The sequence below is a fragment of the Mixophyes fleayi genome, chromosome 11 (genome assembly GCF_038048845.1).
Source record: "Mixophyes fleayi isolate aMixFle1 chromosome 11, aMixFle1.hap1, whole genome shotgun sequence".
Taxonomy (NCBI): domain Eukaryota; kingdom Metazoa; phylum Chordata; class Amphibia; order Anura; family Limnodynastidae; genus Mixophyes; species Mixophyes fleayi.
Window position 1 is genome coordinate 97,473,757 of NC_134412.1, and position 20,770 is coordinate 97,494,526.

The following is a 20,770-nucleotide window of genomic DNA, read 5'->3' on the forward strand; positions in this document are numbered from 1 at the left end:
ATGTGAATTTGGATACGTTGCATAGTGCTTTCTATCCACTGGGATGTGTGATACGAATTGAGACCTCTGGGGGTTTTCATCACTCTGACATCTTAGAAAACTCCATGAATAATGGTCTGTTCCTTGTATGACCGATGCCGTACGGAAACTGTGCAAAATAGGAGATGCTGGAAATAAATGGACAACAATATGTATAAACTGCGCGGTGTGTTCTAGGGGTATTCTAGGAGTATGGAGGACATGTGGCAGTTCTAAAATGGTAATGATCAATTGCTACAGAACAGCTGATAAAGGTTATTAGTACACAGTGATGCTGACCAACTTCTGATGTAGTCATCACTTCAATGTTGGGAAAATGTGTGTGTGAATTAGGAAGAAATGCAGCCGCATGCTCTTTATATGGTCATCTAATCTGGTGATTTCCAGGGGCAATATAATTTACACTTGTTGGTTTATTACAACTTGCATAACAATTTCTCGGCTGTCCATCACCTTGTGATTGGTGTTACCGCCAGATATGTACTTACAGGGCATGTAACTGGGGGTGAGCAGTGAATTCTGGGTCTGGATATTGAATGGTTCAGCCTCTGATCACCAGATAGATCTCTATCCCAGTGAGCCGAGGATTAGAGTTACTGTTCCTCACACGTGAGTCGGCTTACAGAGCTTGAGCTCGGAATGTCAGCACGCAGGGGAAACTCTACAATTTAGGTCATGATCCGAAAAAGGTTTACACTCCGGGGATTAAAACGGCAAACCCCATGTATTTCTCCAAAGTTGATGGAAACCCTGTTTTACTGTGCTGCTCCCACGGTGCTACAGGAACATAAGATGTTCCGTTAATACAGTGATAGTAACCTATGAGGCAATAAGAAAATACCTGGGGGTAATAGTGGGTGGTGGTATAGATGGTGGGTGGTGGTATAGATGGTGGGTGGTGGTATAGATGGTGGGTGGTGGTATAGATGGTGGGTGGTGGTATAGATGGCGGGTGGTGGTATAGATGGCGGGTGGTGGTATAGATGGCGGGTGGTGGTATAGATGGTGGGTGGTGGTATAGATGGCGGGTGGTGGTATAGATGGCGGGTGGTGGTAGAGGTGGCGGGTGGTGGTAGAGATGGCGGGTGGTGGGTATAGATGGTGGGTGGTGGGTATAGATGGTGGGTGGTGGTATAGATGGTGGGTGGTGGTATAGATGGTGGGTGGTGGTATAGATGGTGGGTGGTGGTATAGATGGCGGGTGGTGGTATAGATGGCGGGTGGTGGTATAGATGGCGGGTGGTGGTATAGATGGCGGGTGGTGGTATAGATGGTGGGTGGTGGTATAGATGGCGGGTGGTGGTATAGATGGCGGGTGGTGGTAGAGGTGGCGGGTGGTGGTAGAGATGGCGGGTGGTGGGTATAGATGGTGGGTGGTGGGTATAGATGGTGGGTGGTGGTATAGATGGTGGGTGGTGGTATAGATGGCGGGTGGTGGTATAGATGGCGGGTGGTGGTAGAGATGGCGGGTGGTGGTAGAGATGGCGGGTGGTGGTAGAGGTGGCGGGTGGTGGTAGAGGTGGCGGGTGGTGGTAGAGGTGGCGGGTGGTGGTAGAGGTGGCGGGTGGTGGTAGAGGTGGCGGGTGGTGGTATAGATGTCGCCTTCTACTTGCTGCTCCTCTTCTGTTAACCAGTTAATGAATCCTGTTTTCTTCCTACAGGCCCTTGCAGCTAATGCCGCCGTCGGGTTCGCAGTGTCTGAGCCACAGGTGGCGATGTTCTGCGGAAAATTAAACATGCACATAAACGTTCAGACCGGCAAATGGGAGCCGGATCCTTCCGGCAGCAAGAGCTGTTTTCAGACCAAGGAGGAAGTTCTTCAGTATTGCCAGGAGGTGAGCGTTGTATGGGGGTTATCGCAGGGTCGTTATATATTGGAAGTATGCCGCCATATGGAACGCGTGTGTGCTGAATAACCGGTGGTTGCTGCATGACTGGATCTCTGTTTAACCCTTAACGTTGATGCTCCTGATAACTTCTTCCCCAACTAACTCATGAGTGTCCCCTCTAGGTGAGGTAGGCAGCACCCCATGTTCTGGGGCCTTCTGCTTCATCCATGTCCTGCTTCTCCTCCATCTGTAGGTGTATCCAGACTTCCAGATCACCAACGTGGTGGAGGCCAACCAGCCGGTCAGCATTGATAACTGGTGCAAGAAGGGCAAGAAGAATTGCAAGGGGCACAGTCATATTGTGCTGCCCTACAAGTGTCTGGGTAAGTATCCTCCGCCCCAGTGTGTGGTACAATGGAGACGGATCCCAGCAGATCAGCCCGATATTCTCATCCGTTCCCTGCTAGTTACTCTTTAATATGAGCATTAAAACACATTCCCTAACGGTCACTCACTAAAGTTCTGTAAGGGCGGCACAGTGAGCCCCCTTCTTCCTAATAAGCTTCCACAAAGAAAATACATATAACTACGTTTTTTAGGCTTGTGTAACAGTAAGAGTACTGCAATGACTGATTTGTGATGTGAGTAATATGTAATTTATAATTCTAACTGTAAGATTCTTTTTAATAATCTGATGTGACTATTATATGGATAGTAACCTCTTATGTAAGAGCCCCAGACCCTCCCACCTACCCAAAAACAGAGAGCAGATGCCGGGAGTTTCTTGATAGTTTCCCCCAAGTCTGCCTGTGTCGTGGTCAGTGGCCGATGAGTAATGTCCGCCTGCACTGTGCGGCCATTGATAACGCAGCGCTGGGGGCGGCTTCAGGCTTCCACGGAATTTTTACACTTGGTCATAAATCTGACTCATCAGAATTTGTGGTCTGATCCTCACATGGTTTATTGAACCATCAAGGTCACAGTGATTGGATCCCAGAAGCCGTCCCTGCTAGTGATTTATTGGCGTTGCTCATAGTTTCCTGCCTGTCTCCTGGTATGGGAAAGCCGTTAATTCTAAATGAATGTACGTGCCACAGAAAGGGCCGTTACTGTATTCCCAAGAGATTTATGTATTCAGCCCCAGCACGCTTTATCGCTCTGAAAAATGGAGCAACCTACTCATTAACGTCTTATCCTTAGTTGTACCTATAGAAACTTGTAGTTTCTTGTTTCTTTTTTGCAAAATGAGATTGTTAAATTGAAGGAATAAAGATCCTTGAAACTAAAGAATCAAATCTTCGATCAATCGCTTGAAGCAAACATTTGTGTAATTAACGTTACTGTCAGAACACTTGATAGATCTTTGGCCGGTCACATTCATTGTACCACGTAGGAGAATCTCCTGACCGATGATGGAAATGATTCCTTAGGTTTATTCTTTCAGCCATAAGATTCTAACAATCTTTATGTACTTTGTGGAGAATGTTTGACCTTTTCCTGTGACCACTTTCTCCTTTCTAGTGGGCGACTTCGTCAGTGACGTCCTTCTTGTGCCCGAGAAGTGCAAGTTCTTCCACAAGGAGCGGATGGATGTATGCGAGAGCCACCAGCATTGGCAGAACGTAGCTCGAGAGGTAATATGGAACTTCTATCACTATAGTTGATGGTGTAGGGTATTAATCTGGTGACCACTTTGGTCTTGACCTGATGCCTACTGCTCATCTCCAAGATGTTAAAATGGAACTTTGTATCCTCCAGTTCGGAGACTCTGTAAGACGGTCCTGTAAGAGGTTCTCTGGTCTCCACCCTCGTCAATGGCCTTCAGTCTGCATAGGTCATTGGCTAACGATACAGAACTGGGGACAATTACTAGTTTAGGCAGATGTAGTTCTGAGACAGAGTGGACCCCACGACCGGTTATACACAGATAGGTTGCTGGTCATCTGATGGTAGACCCTTCAACATGACCCCTTCCATCAGGTACAATGACCTCTGTTCCTGACCTTACTAACTTCATTCCCCATCAGTTACCTGGGTTCAATTAATTGATGTTTAGAAAATCTTCACTTAATATCCAGCAACATGAGCTGAATTAAATGAGAAGTTGGACGTTTGAGAGCAGAGCACATTGTAGCAGGTAGGAGTTATGTTTGATCCACCTTGGTGTCATCGAGATGAGAATGATCATTGATTTGATGTAACAAACGTTTTTCATGATTTTAAAGTGTGGTTTGTGGTTTTGAATCCCACCCCAGTCACTGAATCTGGTTTCCCCCCTCCAGGCCTGTATGACAGAGTTCATGGTCCTTCACAGTTACGGGATGCTACTTCCATGTGCTGTGGACCAATTCCGTGGGACAGAATATGTCTGCTGCCCCCAGGCTAAGAAAGTAGAACACCTCTCTAAGGAGGTGGATGAGGATGATGATGAAGAGGAGGAGGAAGAAGTGGAAGATGATTATGACTCTTACAAAAGGTTTGTCTCACTGAAGGCTTTATATTCAGAAATGTAACTTGCACTCAGAGCTGTGTGCGGTTGTACGTAAATAAAGTAGTTGTAGATTATAGATAGTTCTGCAGATAGCGGTAACAATTTATTTTTATTTTTTTATTCCCCCCTCAGTGAATTCCCAACTGAGGCAGACGTAGAGGACTTCACAGCCGCTGTGGAGGATGAGGAGGAAGAGGTGGAGGATGACGAGGTGGTGGAAGACAGAGACTACTACTATGACAACTACAAAGATGAGGACTATAACGAAGAGACCACCACAGAGGTGGTGAATGGACAGACCCTATCTGGGAAAGAAATAATGACCGATGTGAAAGGTACGTAGCTCCTGCACGGTCTGGCGCAGGCGTTAAAGCAGAATAATAGCCAGTTACTTTACTTTTTGTATCGGTCATCTGCATCGCACTGTAGCTTACAGAACGGGCTGTATGACTATAGACTTATTACCCCCTAATACCCCAATCCCGGCAGTATAATCCGTGGTCCTCTTGTTCCGCACTAGTTTGGATCACTATAATTTCTTGTCCTACACGGACTCGGACACTAATTTCCACAGATCTATTTTATCAGTGTCTGCATATGAGTGGAGGAACGTAGAATCTATCTGTAGTGGATACATCGATACATTGTATTTTCATTTATTAATGGTGTGAATAGAAGTATAGATTATACATTCATGAACAGTTATATGTAGAGGAACAAGGGCTTGGTGTTACCAGGCAGATCATTTCCTGAATGTTTGATTGTCAGTTCTCCATTTTTCTGCGTAAAATGTCACATGTTATAAATACAGATTATATGTGATTGTCCAGTGTGTTTCTCCAGCAGCTCATTATCCCCTCTCCGAGGACCGGATACAACACAAACACTTTTATACTGAACACTGAAATAGTCTCTTACTTTGTGGTGTTTTTTCTTGTTTCTGCCCAGTGAGCAGTAGTGATGGGATCAGATTGCTAGCTCCTAGGAGCTATAGTTACTGCGGATCAGGTTTTCCCCAGTCCGGCTTATTTGGCCTTATAAGGGCACGCTGTTCCTCTTGCATTAAACATGGGCGATTCCTCCTGTTTAAGGGGTGTCCTTCCTGTATCCGGTATAGATTGTCCCTGCCCACGGTGTAGCACCCATAAATAAAATTCTTTCTTGCGATTTAAACCGTTGTGTATAAATGTGTGAAGTTATATTACTATAATGTACCAATAAGTGACCCATTGAATAAGAACCGTCTGTATATAGGTTATTAGTGTAAGTGTGTGGTACAGCCTCACTGACGTCACAATGTAACAGCCGTACCGGTCATTAGACGTTCTGGGTATTTGTTTTATACCTACTCCTCTTATTACTTAGAGATTTCTTTAAGATGTCTTCCAATTTCTGCCATATGTTTGTCTAATTATGGTTGGGGGAAGGATAGAAGTTTGTTTCTAATAAATACATTTTATTTGTCGATGTTTAAGAGCCCGGAATTCCTCTGAGTGCCGCGAGTCTATTAATGTGCGCTAGCGGCCGCTCTATGTACAGGAGAACCCCACGACCTAGAAGCCGTTAATGGGGGATTGTGTCCCGGGTGGCTGCGCACTGGCATCTAGTCTCCTGGTAGTGGCTCATTGACTGGAGTCTGTTCTCAGACTGGTCCACTGTTGTAGACTGAACCCAGGGCTCCGAGTTGGTGATTACACACAGGAGCGCAGCAAGAGGGTGGGGAATGTGCCCTTGGAGATGGGTAAGGGTGGGTTAGTGGGCATGCACCAGGGAGCAGCTTTCTGTGGGCAATGCTGTGACTAATGTGCGCACCAATGTATCGGGTATTGTAGAAGTTTGTGTGACGGGGCAGAGACAAGACCATGTAATATTTCTCCCCCGGATCCTCATGCTGTCTGTAACCCATCTCCTCACAGCTGTCTGCTCCCAAGAGGCCGATACCGGTCCCTGCCGCGCCATGTTTCCCCGCTGGTACTTCAACGTCAGCCAGAAAAAGTGTGTCCGGTTTATATATGGCGGCTGTGGTGGGAACAGAAACAATTTTGAGTCCTTGGACTATTGCATGCTCGTGTGTACAGTGACCAGTAAGTCCGCGGCACGCCCTCTGAGAGGCGGTCCTTCCTCCGCTTCACCACGCTGATTATGATGAAGCGGTCTCTGTTTAACCCCTTTCATGCCAGAGATGTTGCTCTTAACCATTCCATTGGCCTCCATGCACTAATATTGCTGCATTTATCTGGCATGGCGCATAGCCCAACTCCTGAAGTGCTTCACTTCTGTCAATGGATTTAAAGGGTTAAAGTCTCTAACATCATGTCTGTTTCTACCCTGTCTTCTGCTTCTCAGCGCCATGTCTGTCTGCGGCCTAATCTCTGTACCGCCAGCTATAGCCTCTGCTGGGTGGGGGGGGCTTCTCTCTCTGTTTTCACTGGTTCTGCTGGGTGGGGGGACTCCTCCCTCGATCTCTGCTGGGGAGGGTTCTTCTCTTTCTGGTTCTGCCAGGTGGGGGCCCTTCTCTCTGCCTCTGCGGGGGGAGGGGGGGGGGTGTATCCTGTGCTCTGATGATTTACATCTCCTGTTCCTTTCCTGACATCAAATGTTGTTTTGCTACATACTGTCCCAGATTACAGAAACACTGGTGGAGACATTAACCAGCCACAAATCCTGCTTTTAATTGGGGGGTGGGGGGTGTATGATCACAAGAAGTCCTGACACTTAACACCCCATTCCCATGTCTCTTCTATTGATCCCTGGCCAGAATTGGGGAGTGATTATTACTGAAGGTGGGGGATGTGCAACCCCCTATAAAGGAAATATACCGTGGTGCTTGGTCGCTTACACAGTGGATGCAGCTGACGTAAGAGGAGGCACACAGTGCCTCGTGCCCCAGTAATGTAATTGGAGTGGATAGGCCCGATTATCATTAGTCTGTCCCGCCCACATAATGGCCGTTTCCACTGTGTAGGTGTCAGAAGCATTAACGTGTGAAGGTTTACACTGAGTAAGCTCAGATTCTAATGATGGGTATTATCCTACGGGAAGATAAAGGGGTCTTGCAAATGTATAAGACCCCAGACCCTTGTTGGTAAGAGCCATAAACATTGTGTCTGGATGAAAATCCCCCGCGTTGTGGCAGCAAGTCCAGGCTGAAACCGCTGCCCATCTGGATGTCTGCGGAGCTAGTGGCATCTTGCCACCTTGTAGTAACAATTGGACTACCCTCAGCTTAGTAGTAATACACTAAGGAGGCAGTGTTACACAGATATAGAGTACATATAGGGAATGATGTACAGCACCCCCGGGGTATCGCTGTCTCCAGCTTCTGTACATTGTGGTACTAGTGGGCAGAATGGAACAATAAGTCACCTGTACCAGGAGGATGGGCAGAGTGGGGCACCTCTGGTATCTGTACTGCGGTCAGCCAGTGTGTGGAGCCACGTCTGTGGTCTTCTGCCTTGGTCCCTCTTAGCTGGGGCGTCGGAGGTCTTTAATGATGCCTGTTGGTACATAGCTGTACTGTGATAGATCCCTCCGTTCTCTGCTAGAAGAATACAGTGTTACTAGGGGATTGCAGAGACCTGATAATACCTATCCTGCTCCGACCCGCTCCGTTCAGCCAGTCTCCCCAGCTTTCCTTCTGCCATGTCAGTCTCTGGCTTTTTACCTCTTGTAGATGACTGTCCCCACACTAATGTTTGAGCCCCCCGACCCCCCGTTACTTACTACCCCTCCGTCTAGCAGTCTGAGGAAGGTGGGGGGTGATGCAGGGACATTGTGCTCCGTCCAGTAATCTTATCTTTGCCCTAATCTTGTAGCATAATTACAGAATCGGTCGGTCCTCATTCTTCTAGACCTTAATTATAAACTGCTCCCTTATGTCTAACCTGTCATGTACCTTATATCTATAAATGGTGAGTGTAACGTACACAGACGCTTACATTACTAAGCTGGATCAGTCATCCAACCCACAGTGAGGGCAGCAATGTTTTGGGCTGAGCCAATAATCGGACGTGTTCCCAGTGACGTGTCCTAGTCACCAGGCTGAGTATAATCCTGCAGCCTGCGAGACTATCTGTCTGATTCCGCGTTTATAATGGTTCACAAAACAAAAATGAGTCCTATTGTGATGACTGTGACAGCTCTTTGGAAGGAACAGTCCACGGAAAACGGGCCCCATATCTGTGAGTGGGTGATAGGAGCCAGACAGCTGATATTGGGGTCTGTTCTGCAGTGATCACGAGTTCTGTCCTCCCCCGATCAGACATTTAATGTCCGCTTGTTGTGGGATGCGGTCTCGTTACTGGGCGGTCAGCATGTGACAATGTAACCTGATGTGCTATATACTCACCCTCTGTCGCTTCACTACGTTTCAGTCCTTCAATGTCCAGATGTGCTGGGTTCATAGATGGCGTTAATGGTGCGGGGTACTGAACCGCTGTCTCTTTACAGTTCCCTCCACCGCTGCTCCGGTAGATGATGTGGACATCTATCTAGAGACGCCCGCCGATGACAATGAGCACGCCCGCTTCCAGAAAGCCAAAGAGCAACTGGAAGTCCGACACCGGAACCGAATGGACCGGGTGAGTCCAGAATCTGAGCAAGTGGGGGGGGGGGGGATCATAGGGTGCTGTGGTGTTGAGGAGGGAGGTGAAACCCTTCACATTGTTTTGTCTGTCGTTTGTTCAGGCCAGGCAAGATTGGGAAGAAGCTGGACGTCAGGCGAAGAACCTGCCGAAGGCTGAGAAGCAAACACTTATACAGGTAAATGACTCTAGAGTGGGGTGTTTGGCCCAGATCCATTAGCTAGGTCTGAAAGAATGACTGTCCTGGTTAGTGGGAGTGGCAGGCAGTCTGATGCCTGGGTAATTAGCTGGTACGGACGCAGCCATAAGCTGCACCCCATCAATGTGGGGGGTTTAGGAGAGTTTCCCGGTAACCATGTATTTGAGGCTGTACAGTGCTTTGTCCCCGCGTGTGACACTCACTCTGTTGGGTGCACAGCGAACGGGAACGTTCTGCCACAAGTGACATAACCGGCCAGGTACAGAACGCTGGAATCATCGACGTCCATCGTGTCCTTCTGAAACCCTTAGAAGAGAAAGGGATTGGCCTGTTTTGCGCTGGGTGACTTTGTAATCATCTACAGTCATGGTTAATGATTATCCGCTATAATGAGAAGTGTTCAGCAGATGAATTTAATGATACGCACCTGAGTTCTGTCTAATGGAATTTTAACCCTGTCCTCGGATTGAGGGTCTGGTCTGCTGTAAAACTGAAGTGTGATGGTATCTGATCTCCTGCCCTCCCACCCATATGACCAGGGTCTCTTTAGAAGAATATAACGTTGTGCCTGGTGTTTTCTTGCAGCATTACCAGGCCACCGTCAAGGCTCTGGAGAAGGAGGCCGCCCATGAGAAGCAGCAGTTGGTGGAGACCCACCTGGAGCGCGTGGAGGCCATGCTGAATGACAAACGCCGCGTGGCTCTTGAGAACTATCTCTCTGCCCTGCAGTCAGACTCCCCCCGTGTGAGTGATCTAATGTCCCACCATGGTCTCTGCATTTGTGTAAACTAGGAAACAGGTGAAGTAACCAGTAATCTGGCCTAGGCCGGGGGCGTCTGTGTCCTCATTGTCTCACGTCCTGTTTTACAGCCTCACCGTATACTCCAGGCCCTGAAGCGCTATGTGCGGGCAGAGAACAAGGACCGGCTACACACTATCCGCCATTACGAGCACGTCGTGACCGTGGACCCAGAGAAAGCTGCTCAGATGAAATCCCAGGTAAATCCAGCTGCTTCGTGCCCCCCGGGACCTGTTTGTTGTTGTTAATCTGCTGGTGTGACAATTGCTGTGATCATTGGTGAGCTGGATGCCTGCAGACGATTCTGGACAGACGACTCTGGTTGTAGAGGAGAGAGGGGGGGGGGGGGGATTATACCAGGATTGTCCTTTTATATAGGGTCCAGTCTCTGCCCCCTCCCCCCAGGTACCACGGAGCAGTAGTGATTTATACACTATTGTAACACAGGGGTCTACCTTGGCCAGCTACATCAGACCTGCAGTACATGTGACGGGGGAGGTGTGTGCAGAGTTATTACGTTCTACTGAACCAGTAATCACATCACAGGTTTTCTAAGAGTAAAATGAGCTTCCAGATCAGCCAGATCGTTATGTTGACCACTCCATCATTTGGGGGTCCTCGAACTGACGGGCGCTGGTCCAGTGTCTTATTTTTTATTCCTTCTCTTTCAAATCCACCTGCCGGATATTGAAACATGACTGTGACCCCATTCTACACTCCCAGCACGTCATACACGGGGTTAATGTTTGCAGGTTGGTTCTTGTGCAGCAGTCTGAGAGGTGTAAACACTGGGGGAGGGGAGATATCAGCCTTTTGTTTCCAGTCTGCCGGTGCAGAGAGATCACGCGTACGGCTCCCCCTGGTGGTGAGACGCTTACTTGCATCACATGGTTCATACACTGAGATCAGCAAAATATATGGCTGCTCTAGGAGTGCAGCACTAATGATCCACCATTGTAGGTTTACTATGGAGGTATAAAAGGCGTCAAATTCCATGTTTATAAACTTCCATTAAGGAAAAGGGGTCATCGCTCGTGTGCGAAGCCCCCCAGCCCCCCATCTCCTCTCACAGATGTAATGATTGGGTTAGCAACGGTGACTATCTTTATATACGGTGAATAAACCGGAATGTTTGTACAATATTATCGGAGTGGCCGTGGGACATGAGGAATCTCCTCTGGGCCACCGGTCGGCCTAACTGAATCCGCCCTCCCCATGGATCTAAGCGCAGCTACTTGTGTAGTTACTAATCTAAATGGCATTGGATCTGGTAGTAAAATCCAGGAATTTTGTTGCTGTCTGGAGGAGATTCCATTGGCCGTGATGTGCCGTCACCGCAGGGTCCAGCCGCACACTGCGGCAATTATGGAGGAACCTCTGCTCATTTATCCTCACTCCAGCGAGGGATCGCGAGAGGAGCGTCCAACCATAACATGCCGAAGACGCCTCACCCAGAGTTGAATCCTGATTCCTAAAGTTTTGTTTGTTTTTGTCTTTTGTTTTCTTGGTGTTCTGTCCTCCACCGTTTGCCGATATGTTCTAACGGTGGCTTTGTTTTGTCAGGTTGTGACACATCTCCGGGTGATTGAGGAAAGGATGAACCAGAGCTTGTCTCTCCTCTACAAAGTTCCTTACGTTGCTGATGAAATTCAGGATGAAATCGGTAATTGTAACACCGTAACTCCTCTGTTCCTGTGTTCGGAGCATCGAGGGTCTTCACTCCTGTTCTCTCCCCTCCATCCCCCCAGATGAGCTGTTCCAGGAGCAGCGAGCGGACATGGACCAGTTCACATCCTCTTTCTCAGAGTCCCAGGGAGACGTCCGGGTGAGCTCAGAGGAGAGTGAGGAGACCCCAGTAAGAGAGGGGACCCCCTTCCGCCCCTTCCAGGTGAAAACCTTCCCAGCAATCGCAGAATCTGAAGGTATTTTACTCCTCGACTATAATCTGTTGTGCACAGAATGATCTGTAACAGAACTGAATCTGCTGCTTCCCTTTATCTGTAGCGTAGAACAGTCTGTTTTTATTTCTTATGTATAAAAGTTCCTGGGCCTGTGCGTGTTCCTGTGTGCAGCCTCTGTGTGTTCCTGTGTGCAGCCTCTGTGTGTTCCTGTGTGCAGCCTCTGTGTGTTCCTGTGTGCAGCCTCTGTGTGTTCCTGTGTGCAGCCTCTGTGTGTTGTACTTGGCTGCTAGAGACTGCGTCTGTTTGTTATATAGTCTTATACATATTTATCCCGCTGTGCGCAGGACATAGCCCTATACACAGGTGTGGGATAGTGCCTGGAAGGTCCTTATTATATAGGTGCTATATAGTAATGAGCAAATCTTGATATTTCATATGAAGCTACCTGCTTGCCCTATAGGAAGTCTCCACATACATTTATTATGCTTTTAGAATGGATAAAGATTATTTGGATTATTTTTTTTTAGGGGGGGGGGGGGGGGTTCTTGGGTAAATTAATTTGTGGGGGTTTTTTTGTTTTCTTTATAAATGTTGTCTGTTTCTTTAGTGTTATAGATGTCGGTATATATAATAATGTCCAGTCTCACAAACCAGACTTAAGTTGCGGTTTTGTTGGGTAACTTCCTATGTTGCAAGATAGTCTTGGTACAATGTAACACTGTCTAGTTAATGATACACTAGCATGGTCTATAAGCTGACACACGCTCACTGTCCCAGAATGCCTGTCTGCACACGCACACATCTATATACACACACGTGTCTACAGCATGGACCGCTACGCCAGCGCGCACAGCTCATCGCTCAGTTCACGAGAATCCTGATGATCACACAAAGCCTTTTAGTTATTTTTAATCTCTTCTGCTTTTTCTATTTTTGTTTTCCCTTATTAACCCTTCCCCATCTCCTCTCACCTCCCCCAAATCTCCTGCTTAGAGTCGCCACGGGACAACTACCTACCAGTGAGAAAAGGTTGGTTTTGCACTGCTCCCCATCCCATCTCTCCGTCTGTCACTTCACATTAATTTCCACCCCTCACCCTCTTACCTCCTGCTGAAGGCAGCAATTCAGAGCCACAGACATCAACGTCTTCTAAACTAATCAGTATATCTGGTGTATTAAATATCTGATTCTGTTTCATTCTTTGCACTTTGTATACTTGGTGAGTTGCTGACTTCTTCCTGGTGACTGGGGATAACTACCGCTCCAATGTTCTTGGTGTTCATTCCAATCTAGCGTAATATGTGGGGTGTAGCAGTGCTAGATCAAGGCTACTTGTGTTTAACTTGTTATCAGAGCTGCAACCACATGAGGGAACTATAGAACGTCTCATGCTCGCCCCCCGGTCTAGGGGCAGTCACTGTAGCATATCGGGGTGTTACTAATCGGATGCGGTCACTATGAGGGTTAATACTTGTTTGGGCTGCACATTAGACACTGGCCTCGATTCTCAGATGGTGTAACTTGGGGTATGGGGGACTTCATGATCTTTAAAGGAAATACAGCCCCAAACACGGCAGTTGGGACAGTCGCCGGGAACTATTCCGGACATTGAGACCTCTTTAGTTTTGCACCTCCTTTGGGGCACTAAGCTTCTGCCAGACCAGCTTTTATCAGCATGATAGAGGTTTCTGTTCTCTGACTCCTGGTGACTTCTTTGCGGATGATACAAAGATATGTAATGGTTACTACATCAGAAGGAGTAACACAAATGCAGAGTGATTTAGAGAGAATGGAAGAATCTTAAATGTAGTAATCGTATTACACGTGTGAGATACAGATCCGAAAGGAGAATGCAGAATAAATGATTAATGTCATAAGGCCTCGGGCCCAGGCTTATGTAAGGTTCTGCATTCAGGCTGTTAGTACATTGTTGGAATCTTCTATGGATGCAGATACACTCTAGCAGAATGTATCTAACTAAACCGATTAGGACAAGGGGTGGGGGGCACAAAGGTGGGACATTTCCTGTAAAATGCTACAGTGATGCGGTCTACACTTGTACTGACCCATCATAAAACATCGTTGTGTTAAGTGTCCTCGATCCATTCACCCACAATATTAGTAATGGCTGAAAATACTTTTTCATCCTGGTTAAATTTACAGTATGTTTAAAAAAAGAGTGAACTTTCTAGAATAAACATCTGTATTATACGAAGCGCAGATCTTACAGCGCTCGTCTGCAGAGGGTGCGTAAGATCTGGGAACGGATTTATTTAGTGTGATTTGGTTGCCTCGTGTGGTAGCAGCTCCAGGAACAAGTCCTCCTCCCTCCCTCTCTCAGCACCCACCTAATAACGTCTGTCCTCTACCTAGGCTCCGGTATGGCGGATAAACCCCTGATTGGGGCAGAAGAGAAGATCATTAACAGCAAGAGCAAGGCCGACAAAGTGGTGAGTCCGGCTCCTCGTTCTCCCTATAGCCGTAAAGACAAAGGTTGCGTTTGTTATATCGGGGGACGGTACGCGGGTGGGGGGGCCGTGGTTAGAGGTCCGGTGGTTCATCGGTGTTTGCACGAGTCTGGTCTATGTCTGATCACAACGTACCATCACCAGACCACCCCCATCTTCTGCTTTCTACCTGTTCCGTTGCTTTACTTATTTTGTGATTTGGGTTTTTGTTTTTTATATTTTTTAATCTCCATGACTGTTTCCAGGTAATTGATGAGACGCTTGATGTGAAGGAAATGATTTTCAATGCAGAGAGAGTCAGTGGACTAGTGGATGAGCCGGTATGTATGAGAACGGTGCACAGCGCGGGCGGCTTCTGTGTGTATATAAGAAACTGCTGTAATAGAACTCATGTCACTTGTCCTATATTACTTGTCCTATGGCGGCTTCCAGCACCGTGACACATCATACACCATATTCCGGCCCAGACATGGTTATAGCCGGGTACTGTGATATGTCATGGAACTGCTGATTGTGAACAGGATCCTGTGTTAGAATCTGTATCGTGCCCTTTATTATATAAATAGTTTTATCTCTATCCATGGTCAGGTCTCTGTTTCTTTAGTTCCTCCGATAAGTGATGAGAGGGAATATGTAATGTAAGAGCGATTTGTCTGTACGGCCGGATGGTAAGGAGAGGGAGGAATACTTCTAGATCATTGGATGCTTCTGGGGCTGGTTTGATTGGCTTGCTATAGAAACACCACCTTTTTTCCTTTGCACCAGCTTCCCATTACCTCCACCATTGTGGGCGTCTGCTGCAGTCTGTGTTGCTGACGTTTAGCCTAGAACATCTGCCTTTAAAACCAATGCGTCTGTCTTGCAGTCGGGGATGGTCATGTGATCCCTGTATAAATGGCTGCTGTTCTGTTTGTTATCAGCGGATCTTCACTTGGCATTAGTCTGAGGCCTGTAATTGATGGGGGTCCAGCAAAGGCCTTCCTGAGGTGGTCAGGAACTAGTCAAATGTGATTCTGCTGCTAGTGTCCTGTGGTGTAGTCCCAGGAGCGTTGGGTATGAGAGGATTTAGGATCTGGACTGTATGTCTTGCGTACCTGCCGCTGTGTCCGGTGGAGGAGGGCCCAGGTCTTATTATCTCCCACCCCTGCTGATGGTGTTCTGTGCTCGGCACAGACTGCCCACCTTGTGGGGCAGAGCAGTGTCATACTCTGAACCCGCCTCCAATGGGCACCGCTGCTGGGTGAGAGCCGTAGACCTTTAGGGCTGATTGAACCAGGTCCTGTGGAAATCGTGTCCGTCCCCCCCCCCCCTCCCCTCCCCCCCCTTCCCCGTTATCTGCCCCTGGCCGAGAGTTCAAACCGCATGGACTGAATGAAGTTTTCTTATAAGCAATCTGACTCTCGTATGTGACAGATATGGTGTGAAAGACAGAAATTGTTTGTAATTGTGTTAAATATAAACATTCAGCTACAGGACGTCACTATCCAGACTAACCTGCTACATGGTCACTGGGTGACGTTGTCCAACACAGAGCGGAAAATCGGTCTCATTTAAGATTTTAACTGAAAACTTTTCATAACTTCCCTCTTAAACTTTGCCTGCAGTGTAAGTATCACTCGCTCCTGAACTCTACACAATGCTGCAAGGTCTATCTCCTGTCCTCTGACCCAGATTTATTTATTTATGTTTTTGTTATAATGGCTGGAAAACATCTGCTGAAAAATGTGCATGAGCTCTGATAATACTTTTGAGCATTGCAGGTTTTCATGATTTCCTTGCATGAGCTCCATTATCCCAAACAGACCTGTTAATCAGAAGTCTTGTGCTCATATGAAGAGTTCCTGTAAGCCTGCACTGCACTCCTGGAGGATCCGTCCTCTGTAAATGACGCTAATTGCAATGCTGTGGCCCCTTACTGACGTGTGATGTATTCCTTGCAGGACATAGACGGCGGACCCCTGCGCAATGAGTTCAGCTTCAGCAGCGGAACGTTAATCGGCCTGCTGGTCATTGCAGTGGCTGTTGCGACCATTATAGTAATCAGTCTCGTCCTTCTGCGGAAGCGACAATATGGAACCATCAGCCACGGGATTGTGGAGGTGAGTGACCGGCGTGATAACGGATATCTCTACGTCTCTATATCCACCATGAATCAGTGTTATATTATATCATGTTATAATAGTGAGCTAAGTAGGTGCACATGGATAGAGCCCATTAGTGATTCTCCTGTGATAGGATGCAGTGAGGCGTTGTCTATAGTCCAGGTAATAAAATATGGGTGAGAGGTGTTACGTGAACAGTTTTCTTTGTGTACGCTTTAAAGTAGTCTTAGTGCTAAGTTCATGTGTTGACGAATGTGACAACTTCATATGTGACGTATAACACCGTACAGCGTGTTCTCCTGTAATTACTGTGGCATTGGCCCAATTTTAATCATACTTTAATTATTTTTTTTAACTTCGGTTTTTATACTATTAAAAAAATTTTTATGGGGTGTGATGGGCTCCTCAAATATTTTGCTCTTCTAGTTCCTCTCAACCACTAAATAAACACATCAGTTATTGCCTTGTCCCTGGCACTGGTCCAGATACTGTGTAACTGGCGCGGAGCAGATAGATCTTGTGTTTCATGGTGGAACCTCTGTGCGCACAGTGACAATGTGTCACTAGACCGTCACCGCATGCGGTCCCGGCTGGTGTAAACAGGGGACAGCGCAGTGTCCGGTTGGCTCCACACGCGTTGGCCGGTCTAGACCTCTGTCCCCTGAGGTCTCGGGTGTGGGTTCCCACCAAAGATGACTAGGATCAGTCTGCATTTTGATTGATCAGTAGGTTCAGTCCACTGATCGTTGGTGTCTTCACGCTGGACAGTGAAATGTCTCCGGTTTGGCCACAGATCCAGATGTCCGACCAGCAGCCACTTTCACTTCTGTTTCTCCCAGTGTTTACTGTACAGATATAGATCTGTCTTGTTCTCTAGATGGAGATGTGTAAATATCGCACCTCTGTGTTTTCTAGGTGGACCCCATGTTAACCCCGGAGGAACGTCATCTGAACAAGATGCAGAACCACGGTTATGAAAACCCCACCTACAAATACCTGGAGCAGATGCAGATCTGAGACGCCTGATGGGGATGTGGGAGGGTTGGGGGGGGGGGGTATATAAGCCTGGTTAGGAGGGTGGGGATATAGTGGGAAATGGGGCCAAAGATAAGGGGCGGGCATTGATTTGGGTTTCACTGGTGACCAATTGTTGGAGCGAGGTCGCCCTTGTTTCCGGGCACTCATGGACTCTAAATATCACTTTCCAGATTTACTTTTCCATTCTTATAAACGGGTGACAGAATAGTTAATGCAGAGTCTTCACTGAATATTTTATCGCTGATCTTTTAAGATGTAGTTTTATTGTTTTGTTAATCAGAAAGTTGCCATTCAGATCACTTGTGTGTGTCTCTTGCATACTATATAAATATATATAAATATATATATAGATAAATGGGAAAATGTCCATGTCTGTTTTCAGTAGAATGTGTGTTTGACGCCTCTTTCTATTCTGCCGGCTTATTTAAAATACAAAAAAAGCAAAGAAAAAAAAAAGTTTGAACGCAAATGAATCAAATTGTGGGGACTTTGGAGATAGAAATGTATAAAAGTTTGAGAATGATTAATGAGTTGCTATCATTATGTATCTTTTCCTGAACAATGGACGGCTGTTTATAAAGGTGCGCCCACCTCTCTTGGGAAATGAGAATCAGAAGGAGTCGCCATATTTGGCGCTGGGTGACGCCTCTAAGCCGCTGTTGCACTAACCTGGTAGACTGGATGTTTTTTTCTTTTTTTTGTTTAATCCTGCTCGTGGGCAGCGACCGTGTACTACTGATGTATTTTTTGGGGGGTTTCGGGGCCTGTTGTGTGTTGTCTTAGGAGGTTAATAGATGGCAATGAGCTCTTGTCCTTGATACCAGTATGTTGAAGTGTCCATTCCATACCGCAGTCATATTCTAACCATTGGGGTCTTGTGTGGGATTGCCAAATTGGTACCGTTGCACTTTACTCACACCCCACAAATGATGATATTGGTAGCAAGAACGAGAGACGGATGGAGCTGGCGCTGTGTCCCGTCTTGTGGTTTTGGGTCCAGAGTCTAACGATCACTGTGTGGCAGACTGGGCGCGGCTTGGTCTCCCATCCTGTGGGGGGCGCTGCAGGTTTCTGGAGTTTAGATCCCCACCCTGTGTCTATACTGCTTGTAATGTCCAATCACTGCCGCATCTCAGATCATTCTATTCCTTAAGGTTCCGGTAACCTGTGGTTGTTCGTCTTTATAATCTTCATTTCTTTCTTTTTACTGTGTTTTTATTTCTCCTTGTCCTTATGATTCCGATCGCACTATGCACAGATCCAACTTTAACCTGCAAGATCCCTTTGTGTGTTCTGTGGGGGATGTAAAAATTGGAAAACACGTCAATAAACACTAACTTCCATAAAATCAGCCTCTGTGTCTTTACTTCCAGTTTTGTGGTGGTATCCGGTATATTGCAGCCACTTGTAGAACTACAGGGGGTGACGTTGTGTCTTCTCCAATTCAACATAAACTGTAAAGGTTCTAATGGTTGAAGTAGCTGCTTGGTGTTTGCTGGTGGCACTGAAATGAATAGATATTGGATAAATCATATTGTTCAACATAAAATGGGTTGTAGAAGTTATTTATTGTCGCCACTTTGCCGTACTTGGTTTATTCTACCAATTAACATCTTAAGGAAGCGCAATGACCTGACAGAAAACGCTGAGTACAGGATGAGACAGGCGCCTGCCCAAGCTCCAAACGACAAGATGCCAACCTGACTTATGGGGCTGTAGGAAGCCCAGTACATGCTGGAATAAAATCTTGTTTATATCATCTCTGATGTCAGACACTGACAGATTTATCAGTAGTTAACATTAGACTAATATTACTGTAATCAAGAAAGTCATATTAATGCCGTGGATGTCGCTCACCTCCACCAATCCCAGAAACATCTCAACTGAATGTAATGTTAAATTATAGGGTTCAGATATCTAAGACCTACCTTGTATAGGTGGTTTCGTACCCACTTAAAAACCAGACTGACACAAGGCAGCTTTTTCTCAAACCAGTCATCTGGGTGCAAAAGAGCTCCCAATTACCCCTGATATCATCACCGTAGCGTACTTAGCACCTCTTCTGTCCAGAAACGGCGGATACATACCGCTAAATGTAATAAAGGTAGGTAGCTGTTATACTGGTGAAAATGAAGACAACTGTTTAACCTTGTGCTCAGTCGTGAGTGCAGCACTGGGCTGGTTTCGGTTTATAGCGTTGTTGCGTCATTACTGTGTACTGACATGCTGTGTACACTAGGGGGCAGCCTTGAACCACTTGAGGTGGATCTGCGCAGATAGATATGGAGACCACTTATACTGTAGCTGATTCTGGTATTATGGGTTCACTAAGCTGTAAGAAGAGGATGTTTCTAGAAGGCATAAGTAATATATAGTACCATTTATGGAAACTAATAGTCTGTATTCATATATTGGCTGATCCGCACGCCATTGGTCCTAGGTGATGTTGCTGTGTAACATTCATCTATATAAGAGACAACATTCATTTTAAAACAAAGCTTTTTGGTTCATAATCCGGTCCTTGGATATCGTTCCACAACACAAGTTACAGGTACACGTGTATTTGAGTAAAACAAATGTACTAATGACTAAAATAAGCAAATGGCCTATAGATTGTAAGCCAGCGAGCAGGGTTCTCTTACCTCTGTCTGTATGTATTACCCAGTATTGTCTTATTAATGTGTGTTCCCAATTGTAAAGCGCTACGGAATCTGCTGGCGCTATATAAATAAATGTTGATGGTAAATTGCTGACTGAGGAAGCCAGACACACTGGTGCAATGCGTTCCACTCATGACATATTATACATCCCAGCTGGTTATAGGATTATATTATCTATAATATCCACATTGGACCCATTTCACTCAGAACATATCAGTGCAGTATTTACTCCGGATGTGCTCAGTAATAGTATATAGCTACACACCCTGCTCCATGTGATACATAGTATTTGCCCATTATTGGACACATTCCCCTCCAAACATAGAATATATACAATATAATTGCAGCTTAGTATATATCCAAACTCCACTGGAATCATGTAATATGTACTTTAGAGAAATTCCCAACTAAGTAAATATCTGGCATATGTATAAATAGTATATAGGAGTAAAATATGCAGGTATAACTATTATATATATAAATTTTTATGTGGTGGTTTTGAGATGTACATAATTGTAATCAGTACCGGGCTGATATATACGGGGAATGTCATGCAGGCACTTCTCCCCCCCCCCCCCCCCCCCCCCCCCCCCCCATCTAATGCACCACTTGGCAATCAATCGTCACTAACAAATTTGTCTCCAATGCAGAATCCATAGTG

General features: G+C 46.4%; 1 protein-coding gene across 7 annotated transcripts in view; it reads left to right on the forward strand.

The window, feature by feature from the left end:
• APLP2 (amyloid beta precursor like protein 2) overlaps window positions 1-18,797 on the forward strand; it is a 48,195-nt gene extending 29,398 nt beyond the window's left edge. The window contains exons 2-18 of one of the 7 annotated variants that reach the window (XM_075190547.1): window positions 1,701-1,874; window positions 2,122-2,251; window positions 3,390-3,502; window positions 4,151-4,344; window positions 4,492-4,694; window positions 6,276-6,443; window positions 8,809-8,939; window positions 9,046-9,120; window positions 9,727-9,885; window positions 10,012-10,140; window positions 11,504-11,603; window positions 11,689-11,862; window positions 12,835-12,870; window positions 14,215-14,291; window positions 14,555-14,629; window positions 16,250-16,408; window positions 17,327-18,797. In XM_075190547.1, the coding sequence (XP_075046648.1) occupies window positions 1,701-1,874; window positions 2,122-2,251; window positions 3,390-3,502; window positions 4,151-4,344; window positions 4,492-4,694; window positions 6,276-6,443; window positions 8,809-8,939; window positions 9,046-9,120; window positions 9,727-9,885; window positions 10,012-10,140; window positions 11,504-11,603; window positions 11,689-11,862; window positions 12,835-12,870; window positions 14,215-14,291; window positions 14,555-14,629; window positions 16,250-16,408; window positions 17,327-17,428 (2,199 nt within the window). In that variant the 3' untranslated portion in view covers window positions 17,429-18,797. The remainder of the gene's footprint in view (window positions 1-1,700; window positions 1,875-2,121; window positions 2,252-3,389; window positions 3,503-4,150; window positions 4,345-4,491; window positions 4,695-6,275; window positions 6,444-8,808; window positions 8,940-9,045; window positions 9,121-9,726; window positions 9,886-10,011; window positions 10,141-11,503; window positions 11,604-11,688; window positions 11,863-12,834; window positions 12,871-14,214; window positions 14,292-14,554; window positions 14,630-16,249; window positions 16,409-17,326) is intronic. The other 6 variants (XM_075190550.1, XM_075190548.1, XM_075190552.1 and 3 more) reach the window with 6 other exon arrangements.
• The last annotated feature ends 1,973 nt before the right edge of the window (window positions 18,798-20,770 follow it).